This window comes from Rhinatrema bivittatum, chromosome 3 (genome assembly GCF_901001135.1).
Source record: "Rhinatrema bivittatum chromosome 3, aRhiBiv1.1, whole genome shotgun sequence".
NCBI lineage: Eukaryota > Metazoa > Chordata > Amphibia > Gymnophiona > Rhinatrematidae > Rhinatrema > Rhinatrema bivittatum.
This window is the reverse complement of record NC_042617.1, coordinates 413,602,248-413,619,613: the sequence shown is the minus strand read 5'-3', so window position 1 is coordinate 413,619,613 and position 17,366 is coordinate 413,602,248. Positions and strand designations below refer to the sequence as shown.

General features: G+C 45.7%; 1 protein-coding gene across 1 annotated transcript in view; it reads left to right on the top strand.

The window, feature by feature from the left end:
* Nucleotides 1-17,366, top strand: part of HCRTR2 (hypocretin receptor 2) — a 365,252-nt gene that overhangs the window by 289,177 nt on the left and 58,709 nt on the right. Inside the window, exons 5-6 of the mRNA XM_029595696.1 lie at nucleotides 8,751-8,929; nucleotides 10,979-11,222. Coding sequence (XP_029451556.1) covers nucleotides 8,751-8,929; nucleotides 10,979-11,222 — 423 coding nt within the window. The remainder of the gene's footprint in view (nucleotides 1-8,750; nucleotides 8,930-10,978; nucleotides 11,223-17,366) is intronic.

The window sequence follows — 17,366 nt, the reverse complement described above, 5'->3', positions numbered from 1 at the left end:
GTGAACTCCACCTGGCCTATCTCTCTGCTTGGACCTTGACCCTGAGCATACTCTGCCCACCTCGACTTCAGCCTGAACCATCACTGTTTGCCTGCTGCCTATTGCCTGCCTCGACCTCTCTACCAGATGAATCTTCACCCTTGCAGAGGCCTGTGCCTAAGTCCAGCTAGCCCCAGAATTCAAGGGCTCAACCTAAGGGGAACAAGGGCTGGTAGTGATGAAGCTCCAGATGGGTCTCTGCTTCAGCCAGCTCCACCTGCTTCTCCCTGCAGGTTGCATCAACTCCCCCTCGGCTCAAGAGTCTACTTCCGCAACAGATACCAAAAGCTGCAACATGGTTGACAGCCAGGAAGGCATGGAAATCATGGGGAGGGATCTAGCAAAGCTCGAGGAATGGTCTAATATTTGGCAGTTAAGATTTAATGCTAAAAAATATAGAGTAATACATTTAGGTTGCAAAAACCCAAGGGAAAGGTACAATATTGGAGGTGAAATTCTTCTAAGCATCTGGGGGTAATTGTATCTGATAATCTTAAGATGACCAAACAGGTGGATAAAGTGATGGTAAAAGTCAGAAAGATGTTTGTCTGCATAGGGAGAGGAATGGTCAGTAGGAAAAGGGAGGTGATATTGCCCGTGTATAGGTCCCTGGTGAGATCTCACTTGGAATATTTTGTACAATTCTGTAGACTGCATCTTACTTAAAAAGGATATAAATAGAATGGAGTTGGTCTAGAAGGAGGCTTCTAAAATGATCAGAGGTCTTCGTTCTAATGCATATGAGGATAGACTTAAAGATCTAAACAAGCATAACCTAGAGGAAAGGCAAGACAAAGGTTTCCATGCACAGGAGGTGAGTCTTTTTCAATGGATAGGAGGCTGTAGAATGAGGGATCATGAGATGAGGCTGTAATCAGGTAGACCCAGGAGTAAACTTAGAAAATATTTCTTTACAGAAAGGGTGATGAATGTGTGGAACAGCCTCCCAGTGGAAGTGGTGGAGACAAAAACAGTATCTAAATTCAAGAAAGCATGGAATAAATGCAAGGGATCTCTAAGGAAGTGTAAGATTTATTATGCTAAATTAATTGAAATGAGGGGCAAACTGGATGGACTGGATATATTCAGTGGCATGACCACGCCACTGAATATATCCCAGCTAAGATGGTCACTTTTAAACAGTGCGAGGGCACATATGTGCACGCGTTCGTTGGTCCATGCCCAGGGATGCGACCATTTTAACATACTCACATATATGCCGCATGTTATAAAATGGACCGACTGTGCACACATGTGCGTGCATTTTTAAGGGGACACATGCTTATCTGTGCAAATGCCATTTCTACCATGTTAGAACTCCCAGCCACGGCTGTCTGCGGCTGGCCCTTCCTACCTCCCTTTGCGACATCGGGACCGCCGCTGGCACCTCAGCAACGGCAGGGAGGCATCCTCAATGCGGGCTCCTGCTCTCCTCCCTCCGGGCAGCTCCGCCTGCAAAGCTCCTGCCGCATTCCACGATGGAGGGAACATCCCTCAGCCTTCTCTTCACGGCGTCAGGCTGCACACCACCACTTCCTGCTTTCCCATCGAGCCATCCTCATCTTAGGCGTGCAGCCACACCTTCTGCATCCATTTAAAGGGCCCTCATCACCAAATCATCTTCAGCTGCATCAGATGATGTCAAGGCTCACGGAAGTACTTATGGAGGCTTCCTCTTCCTGTTCTTCGACTTGGCAATGAGTCTGCTTGCTTCGGTGAGTTGTCTTTGTCTCGGGCACTCTTGTTCCTGGTTCCTGCCTCTCCGAGTCCTGCCCCTGTCTCTCCGAGTCCTGCCCCTGCCTTTCTGAGTCCTGTAACTGTTACCCCCTCTGCAGCTCCTGGACTGACACGATGGAGGTAATGTCCCTCGGCCTTGTCTTTGTGGCATCGGGCCGCATACCAGCACTTCCTGCTTCCCCATCGGGCCATCCTCCTCTTAGGCGCGCGGCCACGCCTCCTGCATCCATTTAAAGGGCCCTCATCACCAAATCATCTTCAGCTGCACCAGATGACATCAAGGCTCAGGGAAGTACTTATGGAGGCTTCCTCTTCCTGTTCTTTGACTTGGCAATGAGTCTGCTCTCTTCAGTGAGTTGTCTGTGTCTCTGGCACTCTTGTTCCTGGTTCCTGCCTCTCCGAGTCCTGCCCCTGCATTTCCGAATATTGTACCTATTACCCCCTCTGCAGCTCCTGTAATGACTCTCTGGCTTCTGACCTCGGACTGTCGTTTGGCGACTCTCTGGCTTCTGACCTTGGATTGGCGATTGGAGACTCTCTGGCTTCTGACCTCGGACTGGCGATTGGCAGCTCTCTGGATTCTGACCTCAGACTGGCGGTTGGAGATTCTCTGGCTTCTGATCCTGGACTGAACTTTGATGAACCTTCCATCTTCTCAGGGGCCCACCTAAGTCCAGCCGGCCCTATGCACCCAAGGGCTCAACTTGCGGGGAACGGGGCTGTATTGGTGAAGCTCCAGTTGGCCCTTGCTTCAGTTTAGCCTCACCTCCAGATGGTGGAGATCTGTGGGAGTTCACTTCCTCAGGTAGTGCCAAATCCCCCTCGGGCAAAGGATCCACATCTCCTCAGTCTTCACAACAGATTGCCAAGTCCATGGACCTGGCAGAGGTCTTGGCCCGTCAGGCCATTCCAGGTATGGCCTAACGAATCCTGGATCAACAGAAGACTCTGGATTCCCTCGTCTCTGCAGTAGAAAGCTTGAACCGATGTTTTGATGCCGTCAGTCCTATGAATCCCGCCTTGTCGTCAATACCAGTCACTGCACCGTCAACCTCTGGTGGTCCAGTGATTCCTCTACCCAGTCCTCTGCGCTTCTCTGGAGAGTCCCGCTCCTGCAGGGGCTTCATCAACCAATGTAACATGCACTTCTGTTTACAACCAACCCTCTTCCCTGATGATGTTACTAAGACAATGTACATCTTATCTCTTCTTGAAGGGAAGGCTCTGGCCTGGGCGTCTCCCTTGTGGGAGCTCAATGATCCCGTCCTACGCAACTAAGAGAGATCTGGGATCTCTTCCGCATCGTCTTTGATGACCCCATTCACCAGGCGGCCTCTGGAGCGACTCTCCTACATCTGCGCCAGGGCTCCCGCACTCTTGCCGAATACATAATTGAGTTCCGAACATTGTCCTCGGAGCTTATTTGGGATTTCAACTGCTCAAGGACCATCTTTCTGGAGGGGCTCAACCCAAGAATCAAGGATGAACTCACAGCTCGCGATCTACCAGATTCCTTGAACTCCCTCATTGACTTGACTGGGCGCATTGACAGTCGCCTTCAGGAATTCTCCTGAGAAGTTCAGCTTTCCAAGAAGAGTTCCAGTTCCAGTACCTTCAGATACCCTTGACGTACACAATCTCTGAAGGTCAAGCCAGGGCCCTCGGAGCATCAGCTGAGGAACCCATGCAGTTAGGCTGAGGCAAACTCTTCTCTCAGGAATTCCACAGATGCTTGCAAGGCGGCTTCTGTCTTTACTGTGGCACTGCTGGGGACTTCCTGTCGTCATGTCCGGTACATCCAGGAAACTCCCGGGCCTAGGATCTGAAGGAGGACTCTTTCTGGGCCTGGCATCACCCGCACCTCCACTGACTCTGCCGCTCAAGCTGACTACAAGAGACCACAAATTCCATACTCTAGCCCTGGTGGACTCAGGAGCCGGGGATAATTTCATCATGAAGAAGTTAGTGGAACACCTCGGGATTCCCCTCATCCATGCCCAGGTTCCATTGGTCCTCTCATCCATTCAGAGCAAACCCCTCCCGGGCCAGGTCACCCACATCACTGCTCCTGTCCAAGTTCACACTGGATTGCTTCTTGTGGAACACCTTTCCTTCCATGTCCTTGACCGGTCTATACACCCCATCAACTGGAATACTCTACAATTGGTCCGATGGAGATCAGCCTGCCAAGGCTCCTGTCTTGATATGGTATCCCCCGTACAATGCTTGACTACAACCACCCTTTCTCAAGGCCTACCTTCACCATATGCTTCCTACTTAGATGTGTTTTCCAAACAAGAAACTGAGATGCTACCGCCCCACCGGCCCTTTGATTGTGCGATCAACCTGCTACCAGGTAACGAGCCTCCTCGGGGCATACCTATGCTCTCTCACCCTCCAAGATCCAAGCCATGTCACGCTACATCCAGGAGAACTTGGCCCGAGGATTCATCCGCAACCGACCTCACCAGCAGGGGCTGGTTTCTTCTTCATGGAGAAGAAGGATGGGACGCTCCTTCCCTGTATTGACTCCCGGGGGTTGAACGCCATAACCGTTAAGGATCATTATCTGCTTCCTCTGATCTCAGAGCTTTTTGACCATCTCCAAGATGCATGGGTCTTTGCCAAATTGGACCTGTGGGGAGCCTACAACCTAAATCGCATCAAGGAGGGGGACGAATGGAAGATGGCCTTTAATAGCAGGGATGGACATTATGAATACCTAATTATGCCATTTGGCCTTTGCAATGCACCAGCCATATTCCAAAACATAATGAATGACATTTTCTGAGATCTATTATATCAATGCATAGTCATCTACCTTGACGACATTTTAGTCTTCTCCAAGTCCCTCTCTGCCCATCACCAACATGTCTCCCAAGTGCTACAGCAGCTTAGAGACAATCGGCTCTATGCCAAACTCGAAAAATGCCTCTTTTAAAGAGAAGCTCTCCTATTTCTGGGTTATATTGTGTCCAGCAAAGGGTTCAGCATGGATCTGCAGAAACTGAAGGCCAACCAAGAATGGCTCCAACCATCCAGACTGAAACCCCTACAACGATTTTTAGGCTTCGTGAACTACTACCGCTCCTTCATCTCCAACTACGCTTTTATTGTGGTGCCTCTAACTGCCTTGACCCACAAAAGCACTGACCCCAAGCACTGGCCGCCGGATGCAACACCCGCCTTTCTTCGTCTCAAGGAAGAATTTCTCCTCCAGCCTTACCTTTGTCACCCTGAACCACGGCATCCATTTATCATTGAAGCAGATGCCTCCTCCGAAGGGGGTCGGAGCCGTTCTCAGCCAATACTCGGTCAATCATACACTACACCCTTGCTCCTTTCTTTCCCACCAATTCTCCATTGCAGAACGTAATTATGCTATTGGCGACAAGGAGCTCCTCATTATCAAAATCACCTTTGAAGAATGGCGCCCTTGGTTAGAAGGAGCTCAACACCAGATTATGGTCTATACTGATCATAAAAATTTAGCATATCTGAACCGGGCACAACGTCTCAATCCATGACAGGCCCATTGGGCCCTGTTTTTCACTAGATTTTGAAAGCAATCGCACTCTCTCGAGCCTTTGACACCACTGATACCCCCGTAACCCCCCAGTTTCATCATTGAACCATCGCGAGTACTGCTGGCCGCCACTATGCCTGTTCCTCCTGGGAAGACCTTCATGCTGCTCCACCTCCGAAATCAGGTCTTGACTTGGGCCCACGATTCCGGGACATCCGGGACAACACCGGACTCTGCTCGCCCTCCGCCGGTACTACTGGTGGCCTGGAATGCCTAAGGATGCTCGATCCTATGTGGAATTTTGCTACACATGCGCCCATCACAAGAATCTTCCAGGACTACCTCGGGATCTGCTACAACCTTTGCCTTTCCCTACCAATCCATGGACACACATCTCAATGGATTTCATCATTGATCTATCCCCATCCAGCGGCAACACCGTCATGTGAGTCATTGTTGATCAATTCAGTAAAATGGCTCATTTTGTGCCACTTCCGGGTTCCCTCCACACCTCAACTAGCTCAGTTATTTGTCCATCATGTCTTTAATTTGCACGGCCTACCCAAGATCATCCTATCCGACCGAGGACCTCAGTTCATTGCCAAGTTTTGGAAATCGCTCTGCCAGAAGTTCGACGTCACCCTGGAATATACGTACACATATCACCCGCAAAACAATTGTCTAGCAGAAAGAACTAATCGGACCCTCAAACAATTCCTATGCATCTATGTCAATAGCAAACAGGAAAATTGTCAGACCTGCTTCCATGGGCCGAATTTGTCCTCAACTCGCACCCTTCTGCTGTCACCAGTTCGTCACCATTTCAACTAGTCTATAGCAAGCAACCTCACACACCGCTGCCTATTCCTGTGACCATTCCGTCGCCGGCAGCCCAGCTCTCTACCAAAGAACTACATCAACTTTGGATCTCCACCCAGCAAACCTTGCTCAAGGCCAATCAAATGGCCAAAAGATATTCTGACCGCCATTGGAGACCAAGCCATCCCCTTAGACATGGCCAGAATATATGGCTGAGTACATGATTTATCCACTTAAAGCTACCATCTATGCGACTTGCTCCATGGTTCATTGGTCCATTCCCCATCCTCCGCTGCATTGGCACGGTAGCCTATCAGCTTCAACTACCTCCATCTCTCAAAATCTACAACACCTTCCACATCTCCCTCTTAAAACCATTGGTGCTGACCTGGACCCACAGTATGCCACCAGTACCCCAACATCTCTCCTCTGAGGATGACACCACCTATCAAGTCCGAGAGGTGTTGGAAATCCGGAAGCATAAGAAATGATGGGAATATCTTCTAGCCTGGGAAGGGTTTGGGCCTTAAGAAAATACATGGGAACCTCTTGCCAATATCCTGGATAGGAACCTCCTCGTCCAGTTCCACGCGGACCTCCCTCCAAGCCCAAACCTCCAGGGAGGCACCCTAAAAGAGGGGGTACTGTTAGAACTCCCAGCCATGGCCATTCGCTGCCGGCTCCTCCTACCTCTCTTCGTGGCATTGGAACTGCCGCCGGCACCTCAGCAGTGGCAGGGAGGCATCCTCAATGCGGGCTCCTGCTCTCCTCCCTCAAGGCAGTCCCATCTGTCGAGCTCCTACCGCGTTCCACGATGGAGGTAATGTCCCTCGGCCTTGTCTTTGTGGCATCGGGCCGCACACCAGCACTTCCTGCTTCCCCATCGGGCCGTCCTCCTCTTAGGCGCGCGGCCACGCCTCCTGCATCCATTTAAAGGGCCCTCATCACCAAATCATCTTCAGCTGCACCAGATGACATCAAGGCTCAGGGAAGTACTTATGGAGGCTTCCTCTTCCTGTTCTTTGACTTGGCAATGAGTCTGCTCTCTTCAGTGAGTTGTCTGTGTCTCTGGCACTCTTGTTCCTGGTTCCTGCCTCTCCGAGTCCTGCCCCTGCATTTCCGAATATTGTACCTATTACCCCCTCTGCAGCTCCTGTAATGACTCTCTGGCTTCTGACCTCGGACTGGCGACTGGCGACTCTCTGGCTTCTGACCTCGGATTGGCGATTGGCGACTCTCTGGCTTCTGACCTTGGACTGGCGGTTAGCAATTCTCTGGCTTCTGATCCTGGACTGAACTTCAATGAACCTTTCATCTTCTCAAGGGCCCACCTAAGTCCAGCCGGCCCTATGCACCCAAGGGCTCAACCCACGGGTAACGTGGGTGGTATTGGTGAAGCTCCAGTTGGCCCTTGCTTCAGTGCAGCCTCACCTCCCGATGGTGGGGACCTTTGGGAATTTGGTTCCTCAGGTAGTGCCAACTCCTCCTTGGGCAAAGGGTCCACATCTCCTCGGCCTTCACAATATACCACGTGAGTGGGGGAATTTTAGTAGACACACGTGCCAAAACTATTTCCAGCTTTCCCAGTTCATTCCCAGTTCACCCTGGTAAGGGATAGGACTTCCAAACCCCCTTAGTTTCATAGCCTCCCTTCTCACTTGTTAGCCCCTACCTTTAAAATCACTCTGATCTGCCTATATCTTTTTGTTTTACTGCTTACATGCCATCCATAGCAGAAGTAATGTTACGCAGTAGGGGACCCCAGTGCATGCCTGTGCACGTAAGTATTTACACACAAATTTCATAGTGAAATCCAGGAATGCCCATTTCCTGCCCAGACCACACCCAGACCATTCCCCTTTTTCAGAACTTTCCATTTGTGCGCATAGTGGCAAATACACGTGTATGCAAGTGCCTGTTAAAATCCCCTTGGCACACACCGGCCTGGTTTTGGGTGTGCATTGCGCTTTTAAAATTCACCTTTATATTAGCAAGATAAGACTTATCCAAATTATTTACTTAGTCAACTATGTCTGAATATGGACCTCAAAGAATATAAAATTTGCCATACTGGGTCAGACGAAATTTCACTCAAGGCTAGTATCCTGTTGCCAACAGTGATAATCAAGGTCATAAGTGCCTAGCCGTATCCAAAATAATGAGAGATTCCATGATGCTTATCCAAGGGTTAACCAGAGAATTTCCCCAAGTCCAACTTAATAATGATTTATAGAATTTTTCTTCCAAGAACTTGTCCAAACCTTTCTTGAACCCATCTACACTAATATCTTTTACCACATCCTCCGGCAATGAATTCCAGAATTTAATTAAGCATTGAGTAAACAATATTTTCTTCTATATGTCTTAAATGTATTACCTAGTAACTTTATTTTATTTATTTATTTATTTATTTATTTATAGGTTTTTATATACCGATAGCCGTTTGCACATCGTATCGGTTTACAGATAACTAAAACTTTTTGACAGTGTATTGACCTCCTCGTTATTCAAATTATCAATGAAAACTATTTATTTAATTTTATCAGATGAAAATATGTTCTATTCTTCTGTGCTTTTGTTTTAAAAACTTTAATTCTAATGAAATTATTAATACTCTTTACCATTTCAGTTTGTATTGCTGTGTGGAAGAATCATCATATGAGGACAGTTACCAACTATTTTATAGTGAATCTCTCCCTTGCTGATGTTCTTGTTACAATCACTTGTCTTCCAGCAACATTGGTAGTTGATATTACAGAAACCTGGTTCTTTGGGAAGACTCTTTGTAAAGTTATTCCCTATTTGCAGGTATTGTTTCTCTTTAAGAATATATTCTCTTTTCATATGTACCAGAACAGTATAGTAGATTCCTCTATAAGCAGAATTCTGCAATGTAAGATTTTATACATTCAGTATATTCAGAATATATAGTGTGTGTATATATATATATATACACATACATAGAAGATGACAATTTCTAGTAAGCAGTTTTGAAGATGTCTTTGTGCTTAGAGTAATGAATTGAACATATTTAACTTTGGAATTATTTTCTATGTTTTACTTTAAACACATGTGGAAATGAGGACTATGAACTAGTGCAGTGCAAGTCCAAGAATGGAATCAGGAATAAGGAGAACAGAGCATTGTGAGCAATGGAGTTGCCGTATGAAAAATAAATTAAATGTTTTCCTTGAATGATATTAAAAATTGGACCTATAAATTCTTTGCACTCCTTTGGGGTTTGATATTGTCATATTTGGAGTGCTATCTTTGCTTCGTTTTTTGTGGATTTGGATATCTCTGGAATATTCAACATATAGCCATGTAATAATAAAAAAAAACAAAACAAAAAAAAGCTTACAGTCCAGCATTGGTCTTATCCCCACCTCATCCTTCCCAAATAATGTTAAAAACATCCAAGGACCTAGCGGCCCAGTTCCTGTCAACCCCCACCTCTCCCTAAAATAAAAATATCAGGCCTGAGCCCTTCCCCCATACTAGTTTCAGAAGTAAAGGTAGCTGCCATAGCCTGAGCCCCTTTCCATTTCATAAACAATTATGTCAGCATTCCTAGCTGCCCACTTCCACATATCCATTCACTCACTATCAGTGAAAAAAGCAATTCCATTTGGAACTCAATTATGAACAGAGATTGGACACCTCTCAGTGAACTGACCGGTCTTGGAGAAAGTGCAAATCTTCTAAGTCATCTGCACTGGCACTTAGATATTCACCCTGCAGGAGGAGACTTGAAATGTCCCTCCTCCTGCTGGGGCACAGGGATAATTTTGGAGGCTCTGGGGGTTGAGTTGGAGTGGTGCCTCACTTTTTTTAAGAAGAAGAAGTGGGACTTGGGCTGCAGTAACCACCTTTATTTTTGAAAGTTGGGTGAGGTGGGGGAGCTTGAGTGCTGCAACCCTGACATTTTTTTACATAAATTGGGAAGAGGTGGGTGGATTGGCTCGCTAGGCCCACAATATATGTGTATTTTTTTCAAATATTCAGTAAGATGGCAAGGTGCAAAGTTACACAGATAAATTTAGAGGGGCTGCGTTTGGTGAAACAAGAGCCTTGTCGGGGCAATTGACACCATACTCAGGAGGACACCTTACCTATTTGTTTTCTGATTTATTGCAAGCACCTTTTGGTTGATAAACTGGCTACTCATTTTTTGTACTTTCCAACATTGTCATTGTATTTGCAAGGTAAAGCATATCTCGTGTTTAAACAGGTTTCATGTTCATTATTGTTGTAATATACTTAGGTCTGCTTGAAAGTAATGGTGCCATGATAACTAAGTGTTGACAACAAATGCATTAGCACTCACGTCATAGGTGTGCACAGTCTGCAATCGATCCATGTTTAACTTATCAATACTTATTTGTAAAAGGGTCACGAGATTGTGCCAAATTTGGCAAAATTAAAGTGTTCATTTATTTTACATTTTTTTGTGAATGATTAATAAAGGTTTCTGTTTTAATTAATACCATATCAACAATGCTAGTGCTCTTTATACATTCCTTTGGAATGTTTATTGCTTGTTTATTGACCACCTTATATGGTTACATACTATCTGGTCTTATGTATATGTATATATATATATATATATATATATATATATATATATATATATATATATATATATATATATATATATATATATATACACACTTATAGATATATACACACATATAGATATATACACACATATAGATATTTTATCAAAGACATATGTCTTTGATAAAATATACTTTAATGTATATGTAATTGATTAAGCCTTTTTCATGCATTGTTATTGAGATTTTCATGAAATATCAAAATACAGTTCATAATCTTACAGAATGTCTATTTTCTTAGACAGTGTCCGTCTCAGTATCTGTACTGACACTCAGTTGCATTGCCTTGGATCGCTGGTATGCAATTTGTCATCCTTTGATGTTTAAAAGCACAGCCAAGAGGGCAAGGAACAGCATTATTATTATCTGGATTGTGTCCTGTGTTATAATGATTCCTCAGGCCATTGTTATGGAGTGCAGCAGTGTATTCCCAGAACTAGCCAACAAAACAATGCTATTTACAGTGTGTGATGAACATTGGGGAGGTAAGTATGACATTATTTTTAATATTATTATTCTACCAAATGTATAGCAATTGTGTTTATTCTGCTGACTGTCCAAAAATAACTGGCTCAAATTGGATCTATTTCACTATAAAAAGCAGACAAAGCTCACATAAACATATATAATAACTAGAAAATGTGAGTCAATGCACAAATCAGTTTATTTATTTTTATTTATTTTGTACTTATTTTCTGCCTTTCCAAAAATGTTAATCACAGAAACATTTTTCTAAATCAGTATACCGAGTACGGAAAATGTATCAGTTCCTGGTATCACATAATTAAAAAAAGACAATTCTATTTCAACCATCTCTGGCCTGGATTCACTAATGCTGCAAGGCATAGTGAATCCCAGCGGTAACAGGGGGCAGGGGGTGAAGTGGGGGGCGGTCCTGCACTAGCCGGCAGCAATCGCACCTCTGTGGTGCGATCGCTGCCGGCGTCACGCCAAATAACTACACCATAAAAGATGTAGTTATTCGGCGCAAAATAGGCAGCGATACGGAAGCTTACCGTTTCAGTGTCCACGCTGTGTTCGCAGAGTCGGCCCCGGTGCCGCCCTGACTCCTCCTCTTCCGGGTCCGACTCTGCCCCAATGTTGCTTTCACACGAGTGCGCTAACGGGTGGATTTTAAAAGCCATGCTCATGTAAATCCGCCCGGATTTACGTGAGCAGGGCCTTACGCGCCGGCGCGCCAATTTTGCATAGGCCGCCGGCGCGCGCAGAGCCCTGGGACGCGCGTAGGTCCCGGATGAAGCGGCGTTTCAGGGGCGGGACGCGGCATTTCGGGGGCGGGACCGGGGGCGTGGCGCCGGCCCGGGGGCGTGGTCCAGGCCTCCGGACCAGCCCCTGGGTCGGAAGACGGTGCGCCATCAGTCCACTGGCGCGCGTAGATTTACGTCTGCTTCTCGCAGGCGTAAATCTAGGGACAAAGGTAAGGGGGGGGGGTTTAGATAGGGCCAGGGGGGTGGGTTAGGTAGGGGAAGGGAGGGGAAGTGAGGGGAGGGCGAAAGGAAGTTCCCTCCGAGGACGCTCCGATTTCGGAGCGGCCTCGGAGGGAACGGAGGCAGGCTGCGCGGCTCGGCGTGCGCAGGCTACCCAAAATCGGCAGCCTTGCGCGCGCCGATCCAGGATTTTAGAGGATACGCGCGGCTATGCGCGTATCTTATAAAATCCAGCGTACTTTTGTTTGCGCCTGCTGTGCAAACAAAAGTACGCGATCGCGCTGTTTTTAAAAATCTACCCCTTAGCTTTCTAGCTATCGCACACTTGCGCTGGTAGAGCAAGTGTGCGATAGCTTTACAAAATAACCCCCTCTATGCCTTAACTACCAACATAAGGAGTTTCATTACTGGAGTTTGATTACTGGAAAACCCTATTAAACCTAAGCCTTTAGGTTTGTCCAGTAAGGGAAAACTGATCTGTGAGAACCGTAAAGGTGGGAATTGGAGATTGTTTTTATTCTTCCTACTTTGAGAGGCAGAATGCACAAGACTATCCTCAAAATCAGGACTTCCAAAACCTGTTCCATTGATCCCATAGCTAGTCAGATTTTCAGGATATCCACACTATAAATGCATAATATAAATTTGTATGTACTGGGGACTCAGTATATGCAAATTTATCCTTTGTATATTTTATTTATTTATTTGAGTTTTTTCTTGATTCACCATCATCAGAGATATCATGCCGGTTTACATGTAACAGGGGTAAAAAACAAAGCAGGAAGAAAGCAGGTACAAAAAACACAGGTTCACAGAGAACTGGGATATCTAATGGATATCTAATCTAACTGGCTGTGGGGGTCACAAAAAAAGATTTGGGAAATATTCTTCTAAAGGGTTTGGGATAAGTGGGTTGTTGAGTTTGGTTCTCAAAGGGTTGATGAGTGCTTCAATAAGAAGAAAGGCTCCTAATGATGATCAGATTTTCAGGAAATACCATAGATGTTGAAATGGTTTGTCTGGCTAAGTTTTGGACTAAGTCAGACATATTGCAGATTTTTAAAATTCCCATACTCTGAATACCTCCAAATTATCCATTGAGTACATATGTTTGACCCCCTGAATCATGAAAGTTGAGCATGTTCAACAAGTTAGAGTTGGGGATTCATGCTCTTCATGAATCCTTTAAAATAGGAGTTCCATAGGGATCTGTGCTATCCACAATACCTTTTAATATCTATCTACAGCCTATTTATAGAACTCTTGCTGACTTAAATGCAGATTATTGCATTTATGCAGATGACACAGTTTTCGCTCTCAAAAACAACTATGGTACAAGAAACCTTAGATTGATTAAACTGATTATATTTACACTGCATTATCAGACCACAAGTTTACTTTTCGCAGCACACATTCTGGCCAATACAGTAAAGTGTGCTCAGCTAAGCGCACTGTTTAACCCGCTATTGGATGCACGTCCACTATGCCGTATTCAATAAGGGGTTTAGCATGTCCATCACACGTGTCCAAACCCCACTGAAACTAATAGCACTCATAACATGCAAATGCATGTTGATGAGGCTATTAGTCATTTGCCCCAGGTACAGAAAAAAAATGTGCACCCGATCCGTACATTTTACACTAAGAAATTATCACCTGCCCTTAGGTTAAAAAGGTTAAAAGAAAAAAAAGTATGCCGGTGGGTCGTAAAATTGAGCATCCATTTTCCAAACCCGCTGACAGCCACCTCTCTTGGGCTTCTGCTGCTAAGAAGGCACTAGGGGCACGCTATTGTCCCTAGCACCTCCTTTTTAACGTGACCTCTCATTTAAATACAGTATCACGCACCCAGAAGAGGTGGCTGGGCACACATTAGGAAAGCAGGTGCTCAACACTGAGCACCTGATTTCCATGTGAGTTTATTTTATCAGCCTGATTTTACTTTAGGTCATGATTAAACAACAGGTCAGCATGTCCTAAGTTCTAATGAAGTCAGAATGTCAGCATGACCTAGACATTAACTCAGGGCCAATGCAACCATTAGGTGGGACTAGGTGGTCGCCTAGGGCAGTGTCAGTGGGTGGGGTGCTGCCAGGTTATGCAAGGGTACCATTTTCAAAACACAAAAGAAGGGGCAACAGCATTCACTAGGGGAAGGGAGAAGGGCTCCAGGGGCGATACAGGAAACTACAGACCAGTTAGCCTGACTTCAGTGTCAGGAAAAATAGTGAAAAGTGTTCCAAATATCAAAATCACAGAACATATAGAAAGACATGGTTTAATGGAACAAGTCAGCATGGCTTTACCCAAGGCAAATCTTGCCTCACAAATCTGCTTCACATTTTTGAAGGAGTTAATAAACATGTGGATAAAGATGAACTGGTAGATGTAGTTTATTTGGATTTTCAGAAGCTGCTTGGCAAAGTCCCTCATGAGAGGCTTCTAGGAAAAGTAAAAAGTCATGGGATAGGTGGCGATGTCCTTTCGTGGATTGCAAACTGGCTAAAAGACAGGAAACAGAGAGTAGGATTAAATGGACAATTTTCTCAGTGGAAGGGAGTGGCCAGTGGAGTGCCTCAGGGATCTGTATTGGGACCCTTACTTTTCAATATATTTATAAATGATCTGGAAAGAAATATGACGAGTGAGATAATCAAATCTGCAGATGAATCAAAATTGTTCAGAGTAGTTAAACCACAAGCAGATTGTGATAAATTATTGCAGGAAGACCTTGTGAGACTGGAAAATTGGGCATCAAAATGGCAGATGAGATTTAATGTGGATAAGTGCAAGGTGATGCCTATAGGGAAAAATAACCCATGCTATAGTTACACAATGTTAGGTTCCATATTAGGTGCTACAACCCAAGAAAGAGATCTAGGCGTCATAGTGGATGGATGACACATTGAAATCGTCAGTTCAGTGGGCTGCGGCAGTCAAAAAAGCAAACAGAATGTTGGGAATTATTAGAAAGGGAATGGTGAATAAAACGGAAAATGTCATAATGCCTCTGTATCGCTCCATGGTGAGACCGCACCTTGAATACTGTGTACAATTCTGGTCGCTGCATCTCAAAAAAGATATAATTGCAATGGAGAAGGTACAGAGAAGGGCTACCAAAATGATAAGGGGAATGGAACAGCTCCCCTATGAGGAAAGACTAAAGTTAGGACTTTTCAGCTTGGAGAAGAGACGGCTGAGGGCGGATATGATAGAGGTGTTTAAAATCATGAGAGGTCTAGAACGGGTAGATTTCAATCGGTTATTTACTCTTTCGGATAATAGAAAGACTAGGGGGCACTCCATGAAGTTAGCATGTGGCACATTTAAAACTAATCTGAGAAAGTTCTTTTTTACTCAACGCACAATTAAACTCTGGAATTTGTTGCCAGAGGATGTGGTTAGTGCATTTAGTATAGTTGTGTTTAAAAAAGGATTGGATAAGTTCTTGGAAGAGAGGTCCATTGCCTGCTATTAATTAAGTTGACTTAGAAAATAGCCACTGCTATTACTAACAACGGTAACATGGAATAGACTTAGTTTTTGGGTACTTGCCAGGTTCTTATGGCCTGGATTGGCCACTGTTGGAAACATGATGATGGGCTTGATGGACCCTTGGTCTGACCCAGCATGGCATGTTCTTATGTTCTAATCCAGGGTCGGCGCACGCAAGGGGGTGCAGACTTGTGCACCTTGCACGCGCCGAGCCCTAGGGGAGGCCCGATGGTTTTCCCCGTTCCCTCCGACGCCACTCTGAAATCGGAGTGGCCTCGGAGGGAACTTTCCTTTCTCTTCACCCATCTTCCCCTCCCTTCCCCTATCTAACCCACCCCCCCCCCCAACCCTACCTAAATCCCCCCTTACCTTTGTTCTCTAAGTTACGCCTGCCCAAGGCAGGCGTAACTTGCACGCGCCGTCCCCCGGCATGGCCGCTGTGCTGGAGGACTTGGGACCGCCCCCGAACCACCACCCTGCTGCCAGCCCCACCCCCTTCTTGCCCCTTTTTCAAAACCCCAGGACATACGCGTGTCCCGGGGCTTGCGCGCTCCACCGAGCCAATGCAAATAGGCTCGGTGCGCACAGGAGGGTTTTTAAAGGGTTACGCGTGTGACCCTTTGAAAATCTACCCCAATGATTTTATCTTTACTAAATGCTTCTTTAACCCCTGGCTCATCTAACAGTCCAACCAACTCCCTCACAGGCTTCCTGCTTTGGATATATTTTAAAAGTTTTTATTATGAGTTTTTGCATTTATGGTAAGCTTCTTTTCAAATTCTCTCTTATCCTGTCTTATTGTCATAAATGTGAGCCCTTGGGCCCATGCCAACAGAGGGTGGAGACGTCCTTTTTGGGGGCTGGTTCTAAGGCTACCTATATCAGCCCCATTTCTTGCAGGTTCAGCATTTGGGTTTCAGGAACTGGCAGGGCTTAAGTGAGAGCCCAGTAAGGGATGGTCAGACAAGGTTGAATAGCAAGTAAAGGTTAGGGCTGGCAGTGAGCAATGGTGACCAGGTGCAGGCCAAGATTGGGACAGGCAGTGAGCAATGGTATCCAGGTCAGGTCAAAGTTAGGGCAGGCAGTGAGCAAGCAGTAGTCAAATCCATAACATGGTCAGAACCAGGAAGTCAGGCAGAGACAAATGGACTGGACAGGGCCAAGGCACAAGCAGCACAGCATAAGCAGGGCCAGGCAGGGTAGGTCAATGACAAGGTAAGGCAGACAAGGTAACATAAAGGTAAAACAGGCAAGGTCACATGGAGGCAAGACACAGCAGAGACACAGGAAGCAACACACACTGCTAAGCAAGAAAACCTGTTGCTGAGGCAAATGGTAGAAGCGTTGGTAGGGGTTTAAATACTAGGGTTGTGCCATCGTTTTTCCCAAATTAGGCAATTTCAACAAAATTGCCTAATTCGGAATGGTTCGGGAGAACAGAAAAATGATCACATTTTTTCCTAAATTTCAGAAAAAATTCATTTTCGGGTTACTGCGCACTAACGGAAGTTAGTGCATGCTAACTTGAAAATCGGGGCCCCCGAAAAAAAAAAAAACCCCGAACCGCAGGAAAAACAAAATTCCCACACAGTGTCCCCCGAAATGAAGCCCGAAACGATATTTAGACCCGCAGCACATCTCAATTAAATACCCAGATGCATGACATCATCAGCAGGCATGAACACT